Raw genomic sequence first — 25,674 nt, 5'->3', positions numbered from 1 at the left:
AAATGAACGGTGGCTTATCGTTGCACGCAGTGATCGTACAAAATAATATATAACGCGAGGACAGAAACAAGCTGTATACGTTGCCGTATATTATCTATGCAATAGTAACGGTAAGTATAGCCCAGCCGTAACATGTAATCGATGTATACGGCGATAGAAGACAGCCGTTAAGAGATTCAAAGAAACAATGATATTCTCTGTAATTGGCGAACGAAGAAAGTTTCTCGTGTTTGTGACAATAATCCTAACTGCGGAACAAGAGGCTGTTAGCACCCTGCTATAACCCTGTCGTCAATGACGCAACGTGCTTCTCTTTTGTATTATAGCAAAACGAGCATAGTGCATTGTTTTCCTCGAGTGTCTTCTTATCGTCAACCTCCTTCTATTCTCTACGACCATAGTCGTTTATTTTTTTGCAGTTTCAACACCAACATTTTATACAGATAAAGAACATTTATCTTCTCGGGTTTCCTCTTATTTTCTCGATTGATAAGAAACGACCAAGTATCTCTAGAGTCTATGAAGTTGAAGGAAAATGGTTGAACCGTTTCTTGTCAAATATGTAACTAACACGAAGTATCTTCGTAATTATGGCTGACAAATGGAAGCATCTCGTGAAGTGGTAACTGGCGTTGTCAGATTGCAAATGCTTGCCTAGATGCTTCACGAGCTTCAAAACAATGCGGTGATAGACTGGCATGCTGGATAACTGACGAGTGGGCATTTAGAGGGAATTTGAACATTCAGGGAGTTGCTTTTCCTAGAAATGGATTCCCCAGCGGATGGGAAGCTTCGAGTGATACGAAAGAAACTAGGGGCAAAAATCCACCATTTTCCACTGCGACTCGCATCAAATTTGAAATTCTACGAACCAGTTGCATTGTCTAATTTTGGATGACTTAATGGAATCGGATACGAAGAGGAAACTCGAGATTTTAAGCTGATACATTATTAAATCGCTAAGATATATCCAAATTCATCCTGACAGGAACTACATTAATAGAACCACAGAAATAGAATCTAAATAAAGATCAATTTCATATTCCAAGTATTATACAATATAGCGTAATACATTTTACGTATTTTCGTCTATTATACACGCTTCGCATTTTTGGTTATCTGAATTTCCTATAATTGTTTAAATATCCACGGACTATGTATTCTCGTTGAAATACTCAGAACGGAACAGCAAAGTTAAAGAGGACAAAAAAGGAACGAAGAATTAATTGGAAAAAAAATGCAAAGATCTTCTTCATTTCGCGCTGTTTACTTTCTCGAGAAAATGGCGACGCTGAAGGAAATCCTACTGAATTTTTACAATGGCCGTTCCCGATACTTACCCAGCCACCCCTTTCTCTCTTCCGTCTCGAATGTTCAAAATATACGGATGCCGAGCGGTTACCTCTGACGCACCGATAAACCTTCGGAGTGTGCCGCTTTATCGTTTCGTCTCATTACTGGAACAACGAAAGAGATCGCGTTTTGCTAACTAAGCTGGAAGTAAACGTCCGAAGGAGAAGCTGAGGTGGAAAAAGATAGAGATAGAGAGAGAAATACTTTCGCCTCGGCGTGGCGTCAGAACCTACAGAAGTTCTTTCCACTTTCCCCGCCCGACGACAAGACGGATAGAAGCCATAGTAGCACTGGAAAACGTATACATTGGTAAAAAGCTCGCCGGTTACTTTTTCCATTTTCAGATTAATCCTTCACACCATTTTCATTTAGAGTTGCGCCAGTTTTCGCGAACTCGAGTTCTATTTAACCGGAGTAATACCGCGCCGAGTAATCACGTTTCTGAGACAACGTTTTATTTAAGAAAGGGAAACATTCTACGAATCTTATAAATTAATCGCGTCTACAATGAAATCTGATTTACACGACATAACGGTGACCTAGAAAAGGCTGGATCGAAGCTCTGTTGGTAGCAAGTAAGCCAATGTTGGAAGACAAGACCGCGTCTAAGAAAGTCGGAACGTTAGTACGGATTAGCGGTCACGAAGGATCCGGCCCTGTTTGTCGTGGTTGGCCACCGAAAATCCCGTCAACTCTAAAGTCGACCCTCGTTTCGGCGATGACACATTCGATCTTTCATTTCTCTAACAAGGCTTTCAAAGTTTTCCGAGGGAAAGAGACGCGCGAAACTCGTAACGATCTCGGAAACCATCGCAAATTATATTTACCTTAGAAAATTCGCAGCGGTGGCAAAGTCGCAAGAAAAACGCGATTCCAGCAGCGACTGCTTCCGATTCTTTCACGTGTATTTCAAACGAATGGCGACTAAAATATTAAATACGATTTAGTAAAAATCGATTTACCTAAATGATACATTCGGTGTGCAAAGTGCACGAATGATTGTATTTTCTATAAAATGAGACGAGTCTTAGTTCGTTAAACCAAGATTCCAGGATTACGCCAGTGTGGCGTGCTGGTAGCAGTTAGCGTGACTTCCGGCAGAGGCGCCGAGCCCCGGAAACCAATCGTACTCACCGCCAGACCGAATCATCCGCACTTCTATAGTCAAGCGAATCCGTAGTCGTATAGCCTTCGTTGGTATTTGCTAGTAATCCCGTGAGAGAAACACGGCGCTAGAATATTTCCCGCTTGAATTTTAATAAAGAAATTCACCTAGTTAGAGACTCGCGTACACAAAACACACACGAGACCGAGTACATCTGACTCACACGATAGACACAATGTGTCTTTTTATATTTCGATGACATATTCTTTATACTTTATAGCGGATAACGCGATATCCCTTCTGAAATCACGCCTTAGAAAAGCGGCGATAACGTAAATAAATCTGTGAATATAAATAGTTCTGACGAGAAAGAAAAAAGGTAATAGGGTAATATTTTCTAAGGCAGAGGGATAAAGACGAAGCCATGGGAGTGCGAAAGAAACAGAGACAAAGACATCGAAATTCTAAGGGTGGATTATCGGCTTTGTTTGTCCGGAAGGCTGCCATCGAGTATCGATATTTGCAATTTCGCGAACCTAGGCTTCGACCTCATGCAAAAATCAATGAACCAATAACCGAGGTTGGTACTCGTCTAGTTCCTAGTTGTCTATAGATAGTATCACGAGTACATGCGCACGTATTTTCGTTTGTACTGCTCGTTAATCTCTATGCTTGAAAATCTCTTTCCAGACCAACAACTTGGAAAGAGATACGTAGTTACGGAGGGAAACTCGCCATTAAAAATGTGTTATTTTTTTCTTTTTCATATTTTCATCGACAAATAGAAAACCATCGGTCGAACGTTCAACGAAGAGATGTTATTTCACGAGTCAGGATTTCGTAGCTCAAAGTTAAGATGCAATCGATACGAAGATAATGTTGCAAAGCTTAGAACATTGCGAGGTTAGTCGAGTAGATATAGTCGAATCGAAGCAAGGAATTTACCTTGTAATTCGCGAAATTCGGCTCTCAACAATTTTTGAACGATCTGTATCTCGTAATTCTAACGAACAGAAATTACACTAAATAATGTGAATATGTGTTTAATCGTGTAAACGAACTTCTTCTTGAAATGGATTATTATCGTGTAAATAAATATTGAACGTTCCGAACGTAAACTTGATTTAATAATTATAGGACGGGTAAAGGCAGCGAGTAAATCTAAACAGAATTTTGCGGAATAAGAGAGAAATGAAGTAAAATGATGAAAATGGTATTACGGCAGGAGGAGGTGGATTTCTGGCGCGGATAGTCGGCGAGAGACACGGCGGACTCGTCATAAAGCGATAAGCATTTTTCCAGCGGACGAAGCACCGATAAAAGCACGGGAATTAAAATTCAAAGGCATCCGGCACTTGAGATCGCTTAAAATTTACCAAGTTTCGCGTTGGCCTCAACTTTTAAGCGATAGATACTTTTGGCGAAGGCGGTGAAATAGATTCGAGGGAGTGACGTTTGAAGCGATAGCTGGGCTCAAGTCGTCGAAAAGAGTTGGAAGCTTCGCGAAACTTGTCGAACGAATACGAAAACATTGACGGATAAAATTTTATCAAACACGAAACTTTAATCGATTTTCCCCACAGAAATAATTAAAAACCTTGCGTAGAACTTCGTTCGATAGATCTCGAAAAAAAAAAAGGATTGGAATGCAAAAAGTAAATAAAAGCTAACAGAAAATTGTCGCGTGTTCCTTGCATTTCTCGTTTCTCGAGTCTGGAAAACTGGCTGATGAACGTCTGCCTAGAAAAGACGCGTCGGTAAAGTTCTTCTTCGTCCACTGGTAAAAACTACTCGGCTCCACGTTCTCTCTCGATTTGCTTTCGCGTCCGAGAAACCAATTTTCCACGAGCCGTCGTCGTTCTTGTCGTTCTTTTGCGGTGAAAGAAGACAGAGGAGGTACAAAAGGAAGGCAACGAGTGGCAAGCTGGAAAACGAATGCTACGTCGAAAACCAAACGGAAAACTTTACTTTAGAGCGGGCTGAACAAATCTTCGGAAGGCTTATTAATAATAATTATTACACAGCGGTTAAAGTTTTATAAAGTCGCTTAAAAATGATCAAATGAGGTAAGTTAAGTTAGCCGGGAAACTTTCACGAAATAATTGGATAAATTTACAAAGAACATTAGTCTGATAAATTCTTCGTTGAAATTTGAATGATAAAGTAAATCAATTTCGAAGCGAAAGATTCGAGAAAAGTTAAGCATCTATCGAGCCGTTCAAAATGCAATTTTCTGGTAACGCGTGCGTGTATCGCGCTCGACCAAGTAAGGTTCGGCGAGAAAATAATTTACGCTAGAAAAAAAAAAAATTTCACTTAGTCAAGATATAACAGCCGATCGATATCAGTATCGCTTCCGACGGATATTCTAACTTCGTTTCAGCAGCAATATTATTTCCGACGAGATAGGATGAGAAGAAAGTTACCGTCGTGCAGACTCGCTTCTAAGCGTGTCGAAAGAATTTGATTACCAGACCCCCCCTTCTTAAACCATGTCCCTTTCGTAAACGGCCGCGAAGCTTAGACCGTGTGTTCGCGTCTTTTCAAAAGTCGATGGACGTTGTTACGATTCGATCGATGTAACGCGTGCGTGGCAAAAAGTCCAACGTAAAATGATTCCGCATAGTTCGTCGTATTAGCCGTGTAGTTTTTCGATACGAGTTAACGTCAACGTTCCTCGCAACGTCGAGCCAATTGTCAATGGTTTTGTATCAGTTACTCGCACCGTTGCACCGTTCTCTATTCTCCTACGTAGAAAAGATACATCTGTCGTAATCGTTTAACAAGCAGAACATGGATATTTTAGCGTTGGCCCACGAAATCATTCTCGTACCAGGTTTACGTTTTGTCGATACGTTTGCTCGCGGTTCGTGCTACTCTTTTTTTCCGCGCCTCTTTCTCGTCGATGCATCCGCATCCCGTTTTCATTTCGGAATCCGATATCTGGTCGTTGCCCCGTTTTTCCATGGATTTCGGCCGCGCCCAACCTCCTCATTTCTCGTCTCCTTCTTTCCCACTCTTTCCTCTTTCCCTGCCTCGCGAATCCACGCTATCGGTCTTTCCAACCGAACACGGCGAATCTTTTTTCTACTCCTTTCGTTTCAACGAAACCACAGCCAAAGGAGGAGGAGAGGAGGATCGAGGTTAAAACAAAAAGACCGCGGCAATTAGTTCTCTAATGGTCAGTGTTCACACGCATCGAACACGGTGTGCTCGATGAATCGACATTGCCAATTTCGTGCCATTTCCACGTTATTTAGCGATCGATCGAAAGATAGGCAGCTAAAGAATATTATTTCTTCTAATTTCGATTCGTACGCCGAGTTCCTCGATATCCCTCTTCTTTCACAACGCTGACACTCGAAATACTCTATCGCGCTCTGACCTATTTTATAACATTTTTTTATTTTTCATCTAAAAGTAACTGAAAAATCCGATCGTACGTTATCAATCGCACGTTGTCGAAGCCGCCTTTTTTTATTAATTTTAGTTATGGAGTTCTCTTTCAACGATATTTACATGAAAAATATTGATTTTAGTGAAAAGTACGATATCTTCGATGTTAAGCATACCAAAAGGTTTAACCGGCAAATAAGTAAATAAATTAAGCGGAATCGACGAAAAAGGTCTGACGGGATAAACGGTATTAACGAGGCGGAAGGAAGTCTGTATCCAATCTTCTAACCTACCGAAATTTTAAAAAAGCACGGAGATACCTCTCGCAGCTACTTTTCACCTAACTGGAGGGATGGGTGGTGGCGTAGAAAGGAAAGAGGCGAACGGAGCCGCTTGGCACCGGAATTCCGGTGGAATTCGCAAAGAAATTCGCGCTCGCGGCCTCTGCTTGCCCGTTTGTCTCGAAACGGTGCGCTCGGACTAGCCATAAGGAGGGTCGTAATTCAGGCGACATTCCGCGTTAAGGGTGTCTCGCCGAACCGACTCTCTTCCCTCTCCTCTCGCAGCTTGTTCTTCCTTACGAACGCTTCGAAGCTAGTTTTATTCTTCGTCCTTCGATCTTCTTTCCCTTGGTTCAACGGTGAAAACAAGGACGGAGAGAAAAAGAAAGGAAAGAACGAACGAACGAACCAAGGATCTTGCAATTATCGACAGCGCGGACTTTCCACGGCTGCAGATTAACGGAAACTTCGGCCTGCCTAAAGTTTAATCGCGCTGAAATGGCTACGCGATAGTTATCGAGATAATTTCATCGAATTACTTCGATAACTGTCCTCGCTGTGTCTTCTTATTCCATACTCGTGTTCGCGGCTCCGAACGCGGAAAACACGGCGAGAAGATTCTCGCGCGTCGCATTTAACGACTCTACTTCGATCGATCACGAGGAAATTTCGAAGCGTTTGGTGCTTTCAAATTTAACTACACCGCGAGTAAGTTTGATTTGCGATACAGCGCCTGCACGGCTCCCGTTAATTACGAAGACAAGATCCTGGTTGTCGAGCGTTTGTACCATCTAGCGAACAGCGCACCGTCCTTGTCATCGATAAGCATATTCGTGACTGGTGATTGGAGAAAGATCGCAGGCGAAATTTGTTGTCTCGTGGAAAAAGGAAACTGTTGACCGAAATAGCAAAGATCAGCGTGGAAGTGAAATGCTCCGCCGCAAAATAAAGCGATGCTCGTTAACGAGCCCTTTGAGTCGTTAAACCAAATATGAGCATAGCTACTAGCGCTCGTTAATTACCTACGGCACGGTAACGAGATAACTTTTTAATTTGAAGTTTCGCTTCCGGAAACTCGCGATTCTCGACACGGTCTAAAGGATCTACATGCACTTCGATTTAGTTGATTTTCGATCTGCGGAGGAAAAACGCGACGCTCGTAACTGTACGTAGCGATGATATCTCGGCGCGTTAGAACGTTAGCGCGTAGCCGCCGGCAATTTCATCAAACGTTTCATCTCTAAACACTAAACGGCAGAACCTCGGAGCGAGCGCAGGTTGCAGAAGGTGAAACAGAGAAGAACCTAAGAGAAAATGGGTGAAAAAGAACGAAAGTTACGCGAAGGGTAGGTACATAACGTAAAAATTTAAGACTATTGGGTCAGCCATATCTGCTGGCTTAACAATGCTGACACAGGCATTTAGCCTCAGGCTGCAACGTATCTTTCCTGCAATACGTAGAACTGGTCGAGAGGAAGAAAGGGAAAGCACGGAACGGAGAAGGCGGGCAATCGTGAACGCTCGTGGATGGTGGAGCAGAAGGGTTGGTAGAAACGCCACAAGGAAAAATAAGAATTTCGAATCTAATTTTCCCAGGCATATTTAATAATGTACCGGGCGTACCTCCATCTTCTTTGCCATCATCACCAACGCGATTGCTTCCTCCGCGACCGCCAGTCGTTCCTCTATTATATCATCGATTTTCTTCGCTCCTGGGAAGATGAATAATCGAAAAATACGTTCAAATTAAGTCGAAGATTGAAACGTTACCGTGTCGATAAATTTTTATTATAGCTTGAAACGAAGATCCGAAAATAAGAACTAAAAGAAGCTTTTAATTGAAAGTATCAGGGAGAAAACCATTGGATTACATACAGCGACAACGACACGAGTCGTAGAGAGGAAGGTTCTGGAAAAATATCGCTCAATTTTGTCATCTTGTACAGTCCCCGCGCCAGTTAGTTTCTCGCCGAAAGTGGAACCGCCAACGTTCGTTTTTCGCTGATAGTCCAATTAAAACGCATTTCCCGTTATATATTACGATACTCTAACATCGAGCATCATTTCTACTGTAACACCGAGGGCTGCGTACGTTTATTCGCGTTGCTGCTCTCTGCGACCAAGTTTCTCCAACGAAATCGGATTCTTCCGTTTTTAGAAGAATCCGTAGAGTTATCGAAACAAGCAAAGAAAAGTAAAGACAAATCGTTTTCATCGATATAGAACGGAAACGGATTCGACGTAATCTAAAACTCGGCAATCAGGAGTAAAGAGTATGCGAACGTCACCTTTGTCGTTCAAGTAGCGCGAGAGAAAAATCATAGCGATTTTCCTCCGGGAGATTCGTTACTCGTTCCAATTAGCCCCGATTCTCCGGCTCGAGACTTGAATCAATTTCGCGGAACAGTAGGTCACAGATGCCACCAATTACGTTCTGCCAATGGACCGCCATCCTTTCCTATCTCTCTCCGTCGTGTTCAGGAAACAGGCTAAATGATTTTTCTCCTCCCAGGAGTCGGAACGGCGAGACCGGTCGAGCGAAGGAAAGCTATTTGACGACTTTACCCCAATAATTATCGCGAGGGTCTGCGAGTATTACGACCAAGTACTCGACCATTTTGCTCCACCTTTTGCTTTTTTCTTTATACTAAACCGTAATAATTCCTCTATCGGATAAATTGGACACGATCCGATATAGCGCGTTGTTCCTTTAACGATATTAATGAAAACACCGTTTCGCGAGCATTTTCGCAAGCAGTCGATTTCTGCCGTTCCACGAACACGCGAACCATACGCTTAAGTTCAAATGTCTCGCGGTTAATCGAGCGTTATTTGCCAAAACACTAGACTTTGTACATCGGCGAGATCGAGACAAAAGTTTCGTCATTAGTCTTCAAAGTCGCCGCACGACTAACGAACTTATACCCTTATTGCTCGAAGCTATTAATATCGGTCGACGTCGTGTGTTAGCTCTTCTTGTCATTAATTATACCACGTTCGACTAGTCTTTCTACTTGTTCTTCTCCTTGTTCTGAACTTACGATGACGTACAAGCAACTTGAACAGATAATGGATGAATCAGGACGATTTTACGAACTTGTAAAAATCATATTTTTCAAAATGATTCGAACGTCGATATCGCCGTTTGCTGAATTATCATGCGGCAGAGATATCCGATGGAAATGCTGTTCGTCGAGGATCGCGATCGTTTTGTCTGGAACTTTTCCAAAACAAGCGGTTGAGAACGCTAAACACGGCAAGCGCGAGAAATACAGAACGAACGATAAATTTTCTTGGCTCGTGCCGATCATTAGCTGAAACTGAAATCGTTGCACCGTCAGCTCAAGTTATATATTAGGAAATTAAAATGCGGTCAGATTAAAATCTCCTCGTTTATTTCCACTCTCTTCCTCTTCTTTATTCCCGTTTCGCTATCTCAGCCGTTGTTCGCTGTTTAAAGATAGATGTGTGTGTATAACTCATACATTTTAATTTCTTAATCCTACTGTACTCTTCCAGTCATTTTCAACCTCGATCGTATTTATTCTGACTTTTTTAACGCGTAAAGACAACTGCAAACAATTATCTTCGTTTAAATTTCACGCGAAAGATTTTCTTGCGTTATTAAAAGATTTTTTCGTTTGCTAAAATGAGAGCAAGATTGAACTATAAAAATTCGAGCATCACAGCAGGCTAAAACCAAACATTCTCTTTGTTGATTAAATTACGTTTACTCGCGTTTGAAATATGCATTTCTAATTGTTCTCGACATTCCGACTTTCAGATGTTTGTCGTAAATTCCATTTCATTCTTTCGAGTTGCGTAAAGTTCGACGCTCTGTTCGTAATTTCCATTATATTTGTTTCGAAGTAACTTTTTCGTTGAAACTTTTAAGCGATAATGTTTCCACCCTCTTTCCTTGCTTTCTTTCCACCTTCACGCGTCCCGCTCGCATACTATCGGATCTTTCGATCCGTCGTTGTTTCCTTATATCGCGCGGAAGTAGATTCCCGATCCCAAGAGTCGAAATTTTAAGAATACTTGAAAACTCTCGAGACGCATTTTACATCGAGGCTAAAGACACGCCGGATAAAGTTGCCACCCGCAGAACCGTTGCTTTGAATAAAACTCTGCTCTTTTGTGCACGGTGCTCGAACCGAAGGCTCGAGTACGAATCGAAGAGTACTTTCTCCGGCACCTGTGCCCTACGCCTACACAGACAGCGACGTATTTAAAATCGCGATAATCGCGATTGCCCATTGCGACTGCTTCGTGATGAGTTCAAACGGATTTTGACGAAAAGATCGGTTTTAAAGCCAGGCCCGTTCAAAGGCAGAGCTCTTGAATCCGGTGCTCTCTGCGGGCTCGCGAAAGAAATATGAAAAGAAAAATAGGAAAGAAAGGTATATCGAGCGCTCCATTTTAAGTAACGAAAAGCCGTGCGAACGTGTGTGATAAATATTCGATAGAGGGGAAAAATAAGTTTCTGCGTGATTGACACGGACGACAATGGAACGCGATGGTGATCTCTGGTCCAAAGTCGGTATAATACAGTTCCGTTTCGGGATGAACAGCTAAGGCTAAAAGACGTCGAACAGAGGTTGTTCCTTTCCCGAAGGAACGAAACAAGCAAAGCGAGACGGAGACGCCCGTCTCTTTCTCTATATGGCAAATTCGTGAAGCAATGCCGGTGAGAATTCACGCAACAAAGCTGGCACGACGAGGCGGTGGATGCAGAGAAACGCGAGACAGGTGGATGCAGAAGGTTGCGGCGGAAACGCCGCAGGCATCGGAGACAGTATCTGCTGGGCGCTTCGAGACGTACCGACTTGAAAGCAATGGAGGAGGATTACGTTTTTCCGAAAAGACTAAGCGAATAGTCCTACTGGATGTACTTGGTTCGTTGCAACGTTCAATCCAATCTGCCACAAAGGTTGATAAGAGTCTCCGTTTTATTTAAGCCTCGCATATACATTCGCGGCTACAACTACGTGTACCCGTAATAAGCGGCTGAGGACAAACAGCTTCTGAAAATAGCTTATTGAATTAGAAATGAATTGTGAATTGGAATATTCGATGAATATCGAATGAGAACTGTAAATTAAACGACGTTAAACGTCAAATGCTGTTTCGACCACGAAGAGTCGAAGGGCATCGTATTTTCCTATGAACGATTTAGCCTCCGAATTATCTTGTTTAAGATAGAAACGAGCAGACGCAAAACAACGCTTTCGAATATAAAACATCGTTCAAAACGTGAACAATTTAGGAGTCACGCGCATTTTACGAGCGGAACGGAGCTAAAAGCTACTGACCCGTAAAAATCCAACACGTTTCGGCTGCATACGGAAAGATTCGAAACCGAAATAAAAACGAAAAACTTGATTTATCGCAACTCTTTCTACGCAAAGATTACATCGTTTTTCTTTGTGTACGAATTATACAGGTGAAACGGATTCGCGGTAGTTGACAATCAATTTCTATGTAAATGAACAGTTTTTTCCTAAATATAAATGAAACGTATTTAAATGGAGGCGAAACATGCCTAAAGCATCGTTTTATAATTTCTATGCGTAACAGACTTCATTTCCGCCGATAGTCTAAACTACGATTAAACTTTGCTCTTCCAGATGGAACGAAGCAAAGAAAAATCGATCACCTCGACATGGAGAAACTTCGAATAGAAAAGTTTGATCGAGCAAATTACGCCGAGAAACTAATTTGTCGAATATACCAAAAGTTTCGGCGAGTCCCTCGAGGAGGAGACTCGAAAGTGAGGCCAGTGCTGCGAATGTTCGATATTTACCAGGTTAAGATGTTTCTGATAAAAATCCACAGCTCATGGTGTTAATTCGGCTTTGCAAGCAATTACCGTCGCATTTCTCGAAACGCACGACTTCCTAACTGGTGTTTCGTTTCTAGTTTTCCGTTTCATCCGTCCAAAATCGTGATAGGTTCTCTTCGTTTCTTTCGTCGCTCTTTTTTCGATTCTTTCACTTGCCAATGATTCTCAACGAGAGGAGAACACTCTATGGCACGCCTCCGGACATACCGCAGGGTTGTTCGTGCAAAGGCTGCAGAAAAGATAAAATCCACCATCTTACCTTTGCCCGCCTCTTCCTGCTTCCGTTTCTCCCTCTTTATTCTTACACCTACGCTCGTTGCATTTTTCTTCGCCTCCGCGTCGTTTCGGCAGATGCGCCGCGTTGATATATCCCTTCCGTCTTTGTCAATTAGAAACGTCGAGTCTGAAACAGTCGAGTATCCGATTCGTTGAAACAATTCCCTTTCTAGAAACGTCGAGGACATTAACCCACTTTTCGCGCTTGGAAACCGACTAGCTTACGACCTACTGGCAAACTCTGCTCAAGCGCGAAGACAAAATGCATTTATTGAGGCCAGGAATCGAAAATCTCACGGGAATTGGTTCGGATTTCATATCTTCGCTACTGCTCGATCTGCCGGAACGCTCTCCGTAACCAATCTTCTCGTAAAGAGAACCCTTCGAACCGTTTTCCTCGTAAAGACCGAACCAAGGGTGAAAAATAATAGGACCAGGCTCGATAGAGTCATAACTGCTTTCCACTTACAGTAGGGTCAACTATATAACGCTTCTGAGGCAACATCGCTCATATCTTATTCCCTAAAAGGTATTCTTAATATTCCAAGTCCTACGCTACCGAAATCCTGTAACAAACAATTTTGCGAGAAACGGAATTGAATTTCATCGACGATTCAAACTATCTAATTTCATCGATGAAAACAATAAAAAAAGAAAAAAATAAAAATAATAATAAAAGAGATAATAACTAAAGCATCAGCGATCGATTACAATTCATGCAGAAAAGTGTGAAAGATAGAACGATCGGAGAAACGAGAGAAATACAGCGAGTGATTCATCATCGAGCACCGGAGCAAAAAAGACAGAGAGCGGCGATGGAGAAAGAGCGAGTAAAGAGGTGAGATACTTGAAGAAATCGTGCTAGGAACACAGAGGGTTTTCGTCTTATTTCGGCGCATAGCTAGCACTCGAAGAAGAGATGACACTGGAAGGAAAATAAAAGCCAGTTTCTCGGGCCGGGTCAGCCTTCCTTCTTTCTACTCGCAGCATCCCATTCTACCTGGTTTCGCCTTACCTCTTTCCAGCCTACTTACTCTTCGTACTACTCGTTTTCTCGTTACCACCCTTCTAGAAATTATTAAAGGGAAAACACCCTTGAAATCTGCTTTCTCTTCATCGTTGTCAACACTGTCGAGAGAAACGTCCGTTTCTACCTTTCACGTCATCGACCAGCACGAACAAATTCAATATGGTGACAGGAAAGTAACAGATAGGTAAAAATCTCAAACCTTAAAACGAACATTCTCGAATGGAAATTGCCTAGTAACGAAAATATGTAATTTGGATTACAGCTTCTAGCGATTACGAATGGCATACGCTGTTTCACTACGTGCAACAGAGCTCTAGAAAGTTGTATCGAATTCGGCCGAAACTTTCGTCGGATATATTTCATACGCCGTTGCTCGAATTTCAAAGTATACAGCAACCAGGTCATTATTACTGGCAAACGAAAGTTCGGTTCGATCGTGATAAACATGATTTAGCACGTTCAACGTTTCATCTAACGAGAACGAAAGACATTTGGTTAAACAAGAGCGGATATCACGAGATGTACGCTTTCTCTGGAAAAGTAAGAAAAAAATTGCAAAATAAAAATGTTTGGAAGATTTCTAAAGCAATAGAGAGAAGCATAAGTATATTGATCCAAGTTTCGATAAAACTTCAATGAAAGAAGATAGAAAGAGAGAACAGTTGGTCGATGTACATTGGAAGAGCAGTGTTTGAAAGAGTTTCTGACCCTCTTCCTCTTGCCGTATAAATCGATGAACGGGCAAATACTCGTTTGCTACTCAGTTTACATCACTTCGAAATGAAACGCTGCGATGGAATCTAAACGACATTTGGACATTCGACAAACGACGATGCAGCACGCTAATGGTAAAACAGTGCAAAATCGGATGGACACGGATCTTCGTTGCTCGATGAACAGTTTCAGTTCAAACGTATCGATATATATCTCGGATAAACCGGAAGAAATATCCGAATAAGAAAGTAAAACGGAAAAAAGGAAAAAGGGATGAAAAACGAGAGCCAAGCGATCAATGAGAATTTGAAAAGTAGTATGGCTACGAATTGCTCTAGATAAAGGCGATCGAGGGAACGTAGAAATAATAGCGGTATAAAATCTTGCTGAGACTCGAACCATATGGTATTCCAAGCTTCCGTAGCTGGTACGTCCATTCCATGTACATATCCTTCTACTTCTACACCAATGTACGTATATATTATCGATTTTCTTTTACCGACGATTCTCAGCGTGAAACCACCAAGCATTGTTCTTTCTCTCTTTACTATATTTCTTTTCGTAATTCTCCTCTGTGCTCGCTTGATCGCGGATGAAGTGCACCGTGCACTGTTTAGACATGTAGCGTTATTAGAAAGCGAAAATGTATCTACTGGCTATTTTCTCGAGCGAACTCAACTCCAATGTACTCCTCGTAATACATGCTACAACGATTCGGTCCAACACTTTGCCCGTTCTTCTTCTTTTCTGCGAGATACAGCGCCCCCTGAATCGATCAGAACAACAGTCTCGAAAATATCTATGGTCTTGGAGCAGTTTTGCACAAAGCGACGGGAGCTGCAGGAACGTTCCGTGTATCGCGAATGTCATCGAGCAGCAAGAGTTTTACAAGACGTTCGTGCAGCGAATAGAAACGTAAATGGAATGAGATTAGCGATCGTTCTGGGATGCATCGTGTTCGTTCAAAGACTAATCTCTCGCGAAAACGGATACGCGTTGAGTCGCATCACCGATACGACGTTGCGAGTCTACTGCGAGCAACAGTCCTGTTCTCACTGCGTCGAATATCGTGTGTTGCACGGAAGAGATACGGCATATAACCAATACGCTGTAGCAAGAATAACCGAGCGAGCGAAATTCCAGGACGGTTGCTGCGTGTGCACCAGCTGGCCCATTATACCGGCTTTGTTCCGTCAGACTCGAACAGAGGCTTGTATACCCGGCGATTTCCTATGGGATCCTCGATACCCCTTCGTTTTCTACGTTTGCCTCTTCCATACTTGGCTCCCTCACGAACTCTCGTTGTTTCATCTTTGCCTAGATAGGTAGTTACCACTGTCCACTTTTTCTTTACATGGACGACATTGCGTGACTCTGCTGGCTCTAAACGGTACACATTTGCCATTTCCAAGCAACACAGAAACTCGTAAGCAAATTAATTTTACTACATAATGGTGTTGAAGATCATCTTGTTTAAGTAACTCGTTTAATGCCTAAATGTTTGCGAACACGTTCTTTGGTCTGTGTCACTCGCGAAGGGTACGTGTAAAATGTCCGAAAGTCGCACGTACCCTTTCGATTTATCGCGTAATATAAAACCTAACCGCAGTGAGCAATCAAATTCTTTTACCCTTAGTCAGGGACCTAACAAAGGGATCGTAACTCGACGAAACGTGGCTTGACCGCTCGTTCGAGCAACTGATCGGAGACAGAAGAGAACGAGAATCGAACGAGGCACTTTGTCAGGTTTTCTGGCTGTTTGAGAACCGTCCCCTACCTACGTATATCGAGAATCAAAGGCCACACTTGCGGATTCAAGGGATCGATGCTGAATTTATGAAATGCAGATAACCGTGTTTCTCGATGAAAAATGGACATAGCATGGAAGTGACTACTTTAAACAAATAAGCACGTAGTAAAAGTACATTGGGTTACTAAGCATATTATGCAAAAGTACAAGGAATAAAGCATGATTTGTAGTGAAAATCCACTGTGGTTTGCCATTAAAATCTCAAATTAAGCCGAAAAGAAGCAAATTAACGAAACGAGAAACGAAAAAAGATAGCGAGAGAAGAAAGGAAGAGGAAGAGATAAATCAAAGACAAAGATGTATGACAAATGAATAGGAAAATCGGTACGTCAAATTGCACCGTACCCTAGAAAATTACCTTTTGTCGATAATATCGGAGCAAGTTGATAGCGGAGTGGCAGTGCGGGGTAAACGACCCCCTCCGCTTCTACGTCCAGGTCCCATGGCAGCGACGGCACGGCTGTCTCGTGTGCACGTGTATGCTGATGTATGCGCTGACGTGCAAGCCTGCTTTGCATTTTTACGGTGCACGTAGAACGAAGCAGTATAAAGCGATCTCTTCGTTCCATGCGCGTATAGGCGTACAAGCGTGATGTGTAGGGTACTCGCACTGTAACGCGGTCGGTCGCGTGTTTCACGGGAATCGAGGAAAATATCTACGCGAGACCAATGGAATTTCCCCTGTACGTAGCTAACCATGTTTCACCGCCAATGCTTCGGGCACATTTATCAGTAGACGATACTTATTTTCGACGGGACACGTGACGACGGGCACTCGCGTTAAACGTGCGAGTATGAGCAGCGCACTCCACCCAGTGAACATCGAATCGATCTATGCGACTCTCCTCGAATCGATTCTCCAATGGAAAATGAGTTATCGGCCTACGACATATATATGTATATTATCGTGTATATGTATATATATATGTATATGTGTGTATATATATATATTCATATGTATCTACACTTACCTATATCCTTTGATGCCTATATCGCTGAATTTCTATGATCGATGCGGATTTCTATGATATACTAGCAAATATCGGCGACACGTCAATACTGGATTTATACACGAATTGTCGCGCCATCGTTACCGAACGAAATAAAGTAAATGTGGAAAGCAGCTTACTGGAAACAGAAAAAAAATATTTAAGTATCGTAGCACGTCTGCAGAACGTTATTAAATGCATTAACTTAGATCTGTCAAAGGATCGAAACTTTGCCTGCTCCGCGAACAGGAAGAAAACAAAGAAAGATATCCGATATAATGACAAAAGCTTCTTACAATTAAGTTCCTTCAGCAGCCATCTCGTTAAGAATTAAACAACTACTCAGCTACTTTGAAAGAAAGGAGGAAAAGAGGCGAGCACGTATTAAACGACAGATCCTCCTTTCCTATCCAAATTTCTTCCGGCGGTAGACCTGTTCTTCTCCCTCGTTTCCGCGAATAATTCCTTTAACTGAAAAATTCGAAGGTTAATTTTAAACGGATAACGGCCAAAAGCGCGATTTCTATTTCGAAATCTATAACTACACCGTCGCACTGATCGTTTAAAAAATTCCATAGTTCCATGCTATATTCGCAGTAAATCTAAAGCGGCAATTTCTATCCGATTCGATGATATTTAATTTGAAGGAAAAGTTGTAGCAGCGTGCGAAAGAACATTACGATCGAAACCCTCGAGTTTAAGTAATGCGGCCGTAGAATTGTTAGCAAGGAGAAAAACTGAAAATTTCTAATTCGCGGTCGAGCTACATTTTTTACTATTTATCCTTCCAGGCTGTTCGTACTGGCTTTTATGCGCCGATTCTGTGGCTTCTATTTTTTTTTCTTCATTTTGTCATTCCCTTTTTCCAACTGCACCTTGTTGCGGTGGATATTCCGGCAACCTCCTCTCGCATCCCTCGAACAAAACCCCAGTTCCGTTGTCGTACCGTACCGAATGCGCTACCCCATTGCAAGACCCCACAATTCCCTGCATCCCCGTCGCGTTTCCGGAACCTCTACCTCTACCACGACGCTTCTGTACGTTCACTCTCGGCTAGACTTCGTTGGACCCTCGCGACGGTCGTGCTTTTGTTTCGAATTAACATTAGGAGGTTTCCGCGTCAGAGAATTTATGCGGACATACAAATAAGCTGCGTTGCCTGGCTGCGATGTAACATTTAGAAATAGCAAACTCTTTCTGACGCAGGCTGATTTAATTCGAGTGGCGACAATAGAACGACGACCGGAAGAGGAAAATAATATTATACACAGTGTAATTATCTCGCGATAAATAATATATTTGTGAGAGCGAAAATTACAATCTATCATACGATACGAGATATAGAAACCTATTTGGCGTTCGAACAAAAAATTCATATTGCCGAAAATGTAGCGCGAATGAATTTACGGCTATCCATAAATCCTAGCTTATTCCAAATTATACTCCATATCTTTCGTTACTTTCCGTGCTGGTGATGAATCGTCCAAGAGAATAACATTGATATGCAAAAAACGGTGACAAATGACACAACTATACGCGTACACATACACGTGTAGTTCTCTTTGAAAAACTTAAGTTTTAATTTATCTTGCGGAACAGTAATCGGCTTACGCGAGACTGTCAGAAACGTCGAGGTAACGTCGTCGAGAGATTTGTCGTCCTACTATAGACGCTCTTACAATAATTGTACGAACGGCTTCTTCTTTTATTCTCTCGTCGCTGTAGGCTACTCGCTTCCCACTCTACGCCGTTCTTTTTAGACATCGTGAAGCAGGGACTCGGATATCCTGACCCACATACGCTCGTTTAAATAGGTCGGTTTAACATTCCATCTTACTTGCAAAGCTTTAAACATTATCAAACGCCCGTTCTCATCCTCGCTTCTCGCTTATTTCGATTCTTTTGTGAAAAATGAATCCGATTGAAAGTAATTTCAGAACAATCGACGCTCTGACGAACTGTCCATCGTATATTAATGGCCGATCGTGTATTCAATACGGTTTTGTCAATGCCTTTATCATATTACGTGGTCTGTAATCCGGAAACATTTCACGGAATATCATCGAATCAGGTCAAACTAAGTATGATTGGGAGTGTCAAACTGTTCCGATGAATCGAAGAGCTCTACAAACTGCAAACGCAGTTTAGAACAACCGCGATCGAAGGCTTGATATTTAATAACAAGAATTACAATTAATTTCAGAAACCCGACACTGCTCGAACGATAAATTAATTATCGGGTCTTCTCGAATAACTCGAAGCTAAAGCAAATTCGATAAAGACAATCGAATTTGATTTAATTCATACAAATTAGAATATTAAACGAACGTTTTAAAATTAAAGACGAATTGAAGATTTATACAAATATTGTATGTTATCGACGCTCGTATTTAGATGCGCCCGTTTCTCACCTGATGCGGATAATACAATAGTAACAAATGTACAAATTTAAACGAATTCTATTGCTTGGATCGATCGTAGCGAAATTACAACGAGGACTTTGTCGTTGACTGTCCTCCTCCCTTGTTCGCGAAACATCTAACTCGTTTGCAATGTCAATTCACGCATCGCCGGACGTTAATTCGGTATTTCGAAGCGCGATTTTCCAAGCCATTCTTCGATCACGCGTTTCCAGCTTTTACAAGCGTAAGCTCGGTTAAGCTCGCGCGTTTAGCCTCTCTAATAAGCAGCCGAATAGGTGATAACGTTTCCCCGATCGAATCAAGAGTTTCACCGGGAAAGTGACAAACGTTATTATCGAGAACATGGAATAATCTTTCATACTTATTTGCAAATTTATATGCCAATTTAAAATACAAAACCGAACGAGGGTTTACGTCAAGATATCGATAACGCGTGAGGAACGACACGTAAAATGCATGTGAGCATCGGCATGCGTAGAATCGCGTAGAAAATTTTAGGAGAAAAGAACCATCGAATTGCTCTGCGAGTAGAAACTTTTCTACGATCCAACATTCTTGCATAATTAATCCGTAAAATGCAAAGAATAGGAAACTGGAGAAGAAGAAGAAGAGGAAGGGTAGGATTTTATGCAAGTTTGTCTAAAGACGGTCCAATGACGACGCTTAGATCACGAAAGAAAGGAAAGAAGGAAAATGCGGAAAACCAAGGAAAGGAAGTTGGCAATATCGTCTTCGAGGATCCCGATTTTGTACAGTGACGTGACATCGTAGGCAATCTTGAAAGCTGCTTCGCGTTGACGAGAACTTTGCCGTCCGGTTCATCGGCAACAAAGGATCGAATCTCCCTCATGCGCGAGATCGGAGATTGCAGAGAGAAAGGTTTCAACGAAAGAGGAAGCAAAAACACGAAACTTTCTCGTAGAAAACAGTGACAAAAAATTCCTCGTCACTATGATCGTGATTTCCCGATACCTACACCTCTGTCACGTTTAAATGAAAGAGAATCAAATTTTATATCCAGTGCAATTTCATGTCAAACCAAAAGCTGCATATATCGAGATTACTATCGTATATTAAAATAACATTCACGGTGATGAAAATCTTGTTACGCGTTTTAACAGGTAGACATTTTAACAAGCATTAAACGTAGAATCTAATTGCTTTTTATATTAACCCTATGATATCCAGAGCTTCGAATCGTTGTACGGAAATAGTAAATTTAATAAATATACGAGTTATGTGCCGTTTTTTTAATGCATGTTGCTCACTATCGTTGCTGTTTATTAAAAGAGAAAAGAGTATTACAACGAAAAATGATGCAAATTCGTCAAAGTCCTGTAGAAAGTGAAGCCGATGCGAGAGGAAAAAGGCGTAAATCTTCAAATCATGTAAATAAGGGATGAAGCGAATGCGGAGAAACAGCATTGTAAAAAGTGCTACTTTATACAGTTCAAATTTATGGATAATGAAATGCGAGAAAAGGGTGTAGAGTGGAAGAAGAGGCCGGCAGTGGAGAGCAGGCCAACAGTCATAATCGCAGCTTAGAATGCATGGAATAATTGCGCGCGTGCATTGCGCTGTAGGCGGCTTAAACGCTGCGGCAATCATAAAATATAATTTCTTCGGGTCGGCTTGTTACAGCCACGCTGTCCTTCCCATCCCACCGTTCCGGCAATTTCGATCTTTTTTTTTTTTTTAAAGGCTGTAGTTTGCACTAAAACAAAACGGACGAAGAGTGCTGTGGCGAAGCAGTACGAGAAAAAGACCGAACGCAAAGGTGTGTGTACGGGAAGCAAAGCGCGCGTCACGATGCGTATGTTTGTTTCACAGCAGTACGAAATACCTGCAACGTTCTATAATAAAACAACGGATAAGCAATGACGGCAGAGTTCTTCTTCGCGTAGTTTTTCACTCTTCCCATCTGGACGAACTTTATCGAGCTCGTGGCCGTGAATTGCAAATGTATTACCGTCTCCTTTCGCCAGGTTTTTCTCGACCGAACGAGGAAGGCAAATGGAAGGAACATGCGTTGATGGTCGCCGAGGTAACGGGAACGAGGAGCACGATCTAACGCATAAGAAGTGGAGGAAACTCACCGCGAAATAATAACGAATGCGAGATATATGTTACGATAGTCGTGACAATTTGCCAATTTTTCCTAGTAGGTTTGTTGACCCAGTAAAACTACCATCTTACCGGAACAAGCTAGGAAAAGGAATGCTGGCTCTACTTGGCAAATTTTATCAATTTCGCGATTTCCTGGCGCTAGTCCAGCCACAACCTCGAGAAACGAGACAGTACCGCTTATTTTTCTCAACCATCGGAACCAGATATATCGATTTAAGATTTTCCTTCTGCTTTCGCGACAATTCAATTCGTCCGAATTGCGTCAGCTACGTCAAATTACAATTTCCTTCGTAGATAGCTATCTCTCTCTCTCTCTCTCTCTTTCTCCCTCGATTGATAAGACGAGGGCTCTCTTAATCTCGTTATCGTCAAATATCACACGCGAAGATGAAATAACATAATATTTCGGTACGTAAGGAAGCTCTTTGTTTATACCTGCGTAACAGTTCTGGAATATAAAAACTTAAAGCGCTCGTCTTATCGCTTTTTGCGACACTATCGCACTGACAGAATTTTATTAGACCGATTTTTCCAGATTCCCTTCGTTCCTTTTCCTTTCAGACGAGACTGCAGAATCTTCCGCGCAGACAGGCTTCGGCAGCCAATATCTCCGAGTGCGACTTAACGTTGATCCTTCTTTTATATCCGTTGAATTTAAATAATGGAGCCTGTGCTAATTCGAGGCCAGCGGTGGTCAACTAAGCAGTAGTTTGCAGAAAATTTATTTCACGAAGATGAAAATTTAATTCGAGATGAATACAACGTTAATCGTCTTTCGGCAATCGCGAACCTTTCGCATAAATGTTGAAAATGTCGGCTGTAGCGTAACAATAGAGAGAGGTGAATTTGAATTTTTCAGATACGACCAGCGATACTCGAATTTCGTGCTCAATTTATAATTCCGCATTTACGTAGCACATCATATCCTAAACCTAGAATAACAGGAAGCTTTGAAAATGGTCGACGAGGCTTGAAACGGATACCGAACAGATGGCGGCTTGATCCAACTGCTGTAACTCGTTATACTCTGCGGTTATACCTCCGTGATTACCTGCACGAGCAAACTCGGACTTCTGCCTGAGTTTCTCATTATCGCGAGTGCGCAATGTAACCCTGAACTTTAATCATGGGCCTATCGTTAAAGGCTTTTTACCGGCTTCGGCTTCCCCGAGTCACGTTTTCAACAAACGTACTTGGGTATTCTTTATTTTTTTCTTCTTTTTCAAGAATCGGCCAAGGCAATGGAATTTTTCCCGTCTAGATAGAGCGCTACAAAAGCTTTAGAATTTTACTTGGAGTAAGTAAGAGTATCGTAATCTATCAATTGTGTGTGAATTTGGTAGTGCAGTTGCAAGGTCTGCCTATCTATCAAGCGAGACGGAACGATTTATCGAGGACGCGAGGAAAAGAGAATGGAGATCTATTCGCAGATACTTTGAGAGAGGGAAAGAGAGATGGCGGATGGAAGTGATGGGTAAGCTAACACAGTAACGAAGTCCAAAATGTTTTTCCCCTGCTGGACCGTCGAGTGCTCAATATCTATGCTAATCCGGTCTACCGCTTCTTCGGTGTACGCCACTACACACTCTTCTGCGTCAGTCGTATTCCTTATCTTTCCTTTTCCTTCTGCTTCTCCTTCAACGTTTCGCCCTTTTACCGGGCTTCTGCACCGTGGCTTTTGTCTCTGCATAGTTAAGTAAACAGCGGCTTGCAAGGCGATTTTCCGAACAAGAAATCGATAGGCGAGTCGTCCTAAAGTTCGATAGGCGAGTCGTCCTAAAGTTCGATAGGCGAGACGTCCTAGAGTTCGACAGTCTTTCACGGAGTATCTCAAGTCTTTATTCGTATAATCCGTCGAAACGTTTCTTCTTCGCAGAGGAGAAAAATTGAAAAATAATCAACGACGAAACTAGCGCAAAAGCGAAGCATCGATTTCCACGAATACATTTTTGTTATTGTAATTTCTGGCGTGTTACCGAAAACCAGCAATACTCTATATATTACTGTTTACTATATCGACCAGGTCTTTTCTTCGTAAACGTTTACTTTTCACCAACTTCGCTAAAGGAATCTTATTACTTGCCTTCTACAAACGTTTATGTATCACGGAATTACAAGTAGGGTATCTTCTTGAAACTCGGCTCGGTGAAATCTTTCGCTTTAAGAGAAGCTGTTTCGATCAAACCACGAGACATACCTCGCCTCTACGCACCAACACCATATATAACAACTTTATCCGATATTTCAGATTACATCTCTCCGTTTTAATTACCACCTCTCGATACTTCAGAGCCAACAATTACGTGTTAATTGTACGAATAAGACGAGGAAGACGCACGGCATAGTATCGACTGTTTGTATCCGCATAGGTTTCACCGTTCTCTATTCCACGTGTCCTATAGCCACCTATTGACTGTCTTGGCGAATTGCATTAGTTCTAATCTAATCTTCTCTATTCACCGCTTCCGTTATTACTGTCAGCGATACAATGGAGGGCTAATTAAAGTTGTAGCTCGTGACGCTACTGTATCGAAAGCCAACGTCAATGGTATAATTATGCAACAATTGCTCGTCGTCTTTCGAAATTGGTGCAAATCGCATACTTTGTATTTCGAAACGCAGACCGCAACGGCGTTCAAAATATTAGGTTGTCCGAAAAGTTTCTTTCGTTTCATAAGGTGACAATAGACGAACAACAATTTTTGTTTTATATTATTTTATTGAATCAGGCGTGATACATTTCGTTCTATTTCTATTACTATGTTCCTGCATAATTCGATAAACCGATATAAAACGAAAAACACTGCGCGTCCATTATTTCCTTATCAAACGAAAGAAACTTTTCGCACGACCTAATATATCTTCCCCCTTTCGATAATTTCAAGAGAAAAATAGACCATCTCGAGGATATATACGCTCGGGTTCGTAAGTATTAAGATGATTACGGAATTCGTAGGAAACATGACGATAAATGTTGTATTTTGCGACTCGATGTATCTATACGTAATAAATATTTGTTGAAACTATTTGCCATGATTGTTACGACGCGGTAAATTATAATAATTATACGATGGCGTTCACAGTTTAACAACGTGAATTCGATCGAACGAATTTTAGATGAATAGATAGGAAACTGGCAAAATTTAAATCTGCATTGCGAAATCGTTTCTAGCGTGCGTGGAACGGAATAACAACGATTACAATACGGTAAGATGAATATTAAAATTGATTAAAATAACAGTCGCGATTAGTAAAACGTAAAATCGATTTTCATCGGTAACTGTTTTTGCTAATATGTAATTTGACTCGTAGGATTGTTATACGTCGATGTGCTGTACAATGCTATACTTTGGAACAAAAAACGTAGAATCACGTGCGTTTCGGATTGCGCACGAGCGAATTTCCAGTTTTAATCGTAGAACGCAATTACATTCTCGATCCGTAGCAACCTCTCGCCACTTTCCATCCTCGCCCTTCCGCGCCAGAGAATGTCGGCGATCATTAGCGCGGATGCCCCGCAAATCATTAACGCGATTACGTTGTAACATAACAACGCCTGAAATCTATTGTACGCTTTCGAATGAAAAATGAAAGCACAATGAGAAACGGGCGTAAACACTGACGTAATTTCTAAACCAATCGGTTACCAACGAATGCCGCAACGAGGAAAAATATGAAAAATAAAACAAGATCGTAGGGAAGGCTTCTGCTTTCAGGAAGCAAATGGATTTCTCCGGGAAAGCAGGTTAATCGATAACAACGTTTCTGCCGTGTTTTTTATTTACGCTGCGTCGTCCCAGAAGTAGAATCAGCGCTGCGGCATTCACGGGACGTTTCAAAGTTTTTAACGATTCCAAAATGTTCGAGTACAGAAACGCGCTACATCGAAAGCGAAATGAAGAATTTATGGAGACGAAGGTGTGGTACGAAGAACTAAGAGGACCAACTAAGCAGAAGATAATTAAATGTAGGCAATATCGAAATTAATGGACGAATGTTTGATTTTCAATTTTCCTGCAAGTTGTTAATCATCGATTATCGATTATCAGTGATATAATTAACCGGCGGGCATGGAGTACCGAAATTGTTGGTAAACATAATATCCGGTGTTAAATCGCGTTAGAAGCATATAAAATTATGTTAATTATCGGTAAATCGAAGAGAAATTGTATCAAGAAAGGAGGAACGTTGTTTCACGGGAGTTTCTCGCGAAATTTAACGATCCACTTTACGTATAAGCGAGATCTCGTTCCGAAGTAATTCCGGTCGCTGGCAGTCCGATTAACGTTTTAATCCGATTACCAAAGTTTACTCAAACTCGCGTA

The 25,674-nt window shown here is 41.8% G+C and overlaps 1 protein-coding gene across 3 annotated transcripts in view; it reads right to left on the bottom strand.

Annotated features, from left to right (window-relative positions):
- LOC117155332 (uncharacterized) overlaps nt 1-25,674 on the bottom strand; it is a 149,341-nt gene that overhangs the window by 113,475 nt on the left and 10,192 nt on the right. For 2 of the 3 annotated variants that reach the window (XR_013059779.1, XM_033331203.2), the window contains exons 2-5: nt 17,096-17,270; nt 16,782-16,938; nt 16,169-16,692; nt 12,240-12,383 (exon numbers count right to left, since the gene is read on the bottom strand). Coding sequence is in view for 1 of the 3 variants with exons in the window: in XM_033331203.2 (XP_033187094.1) it covers nt 12,240-12,383; nt 16,169-16,379 (355 nt within the window). In the remaining 2 variants the exon portion in view is untranslated. The remainder of the gene's footprint in view (nt 1-12,239; nt 12,384-16,168; nt 16,693-16,781; nt 16,939-17,095; nt 17,271-25,674) is intronic. The other variant, XR_013059780.1, reaches the window with a different exon arrangement.

This window comes from Bombus vancouverensis, chromosome 12 (genome assembly GCF_051014615.1).
Source record: "Bombus vancouverensis nearcticus chromosome 12, iyBomVanc1_principal, whole genome shotgun sequence".
NCBI classification, from domain to species: domain Eukaryota; kingdom Metazoa; phylum Arthropoda; class Insecta; order Hymenoptera; family Apidae; genus Bombus; species Bombus vancouverensis.
Note: the sequence above shows the minus strand (reverse complement) of the source record. Positions and strands in the feature narration are given on the sequence as shown.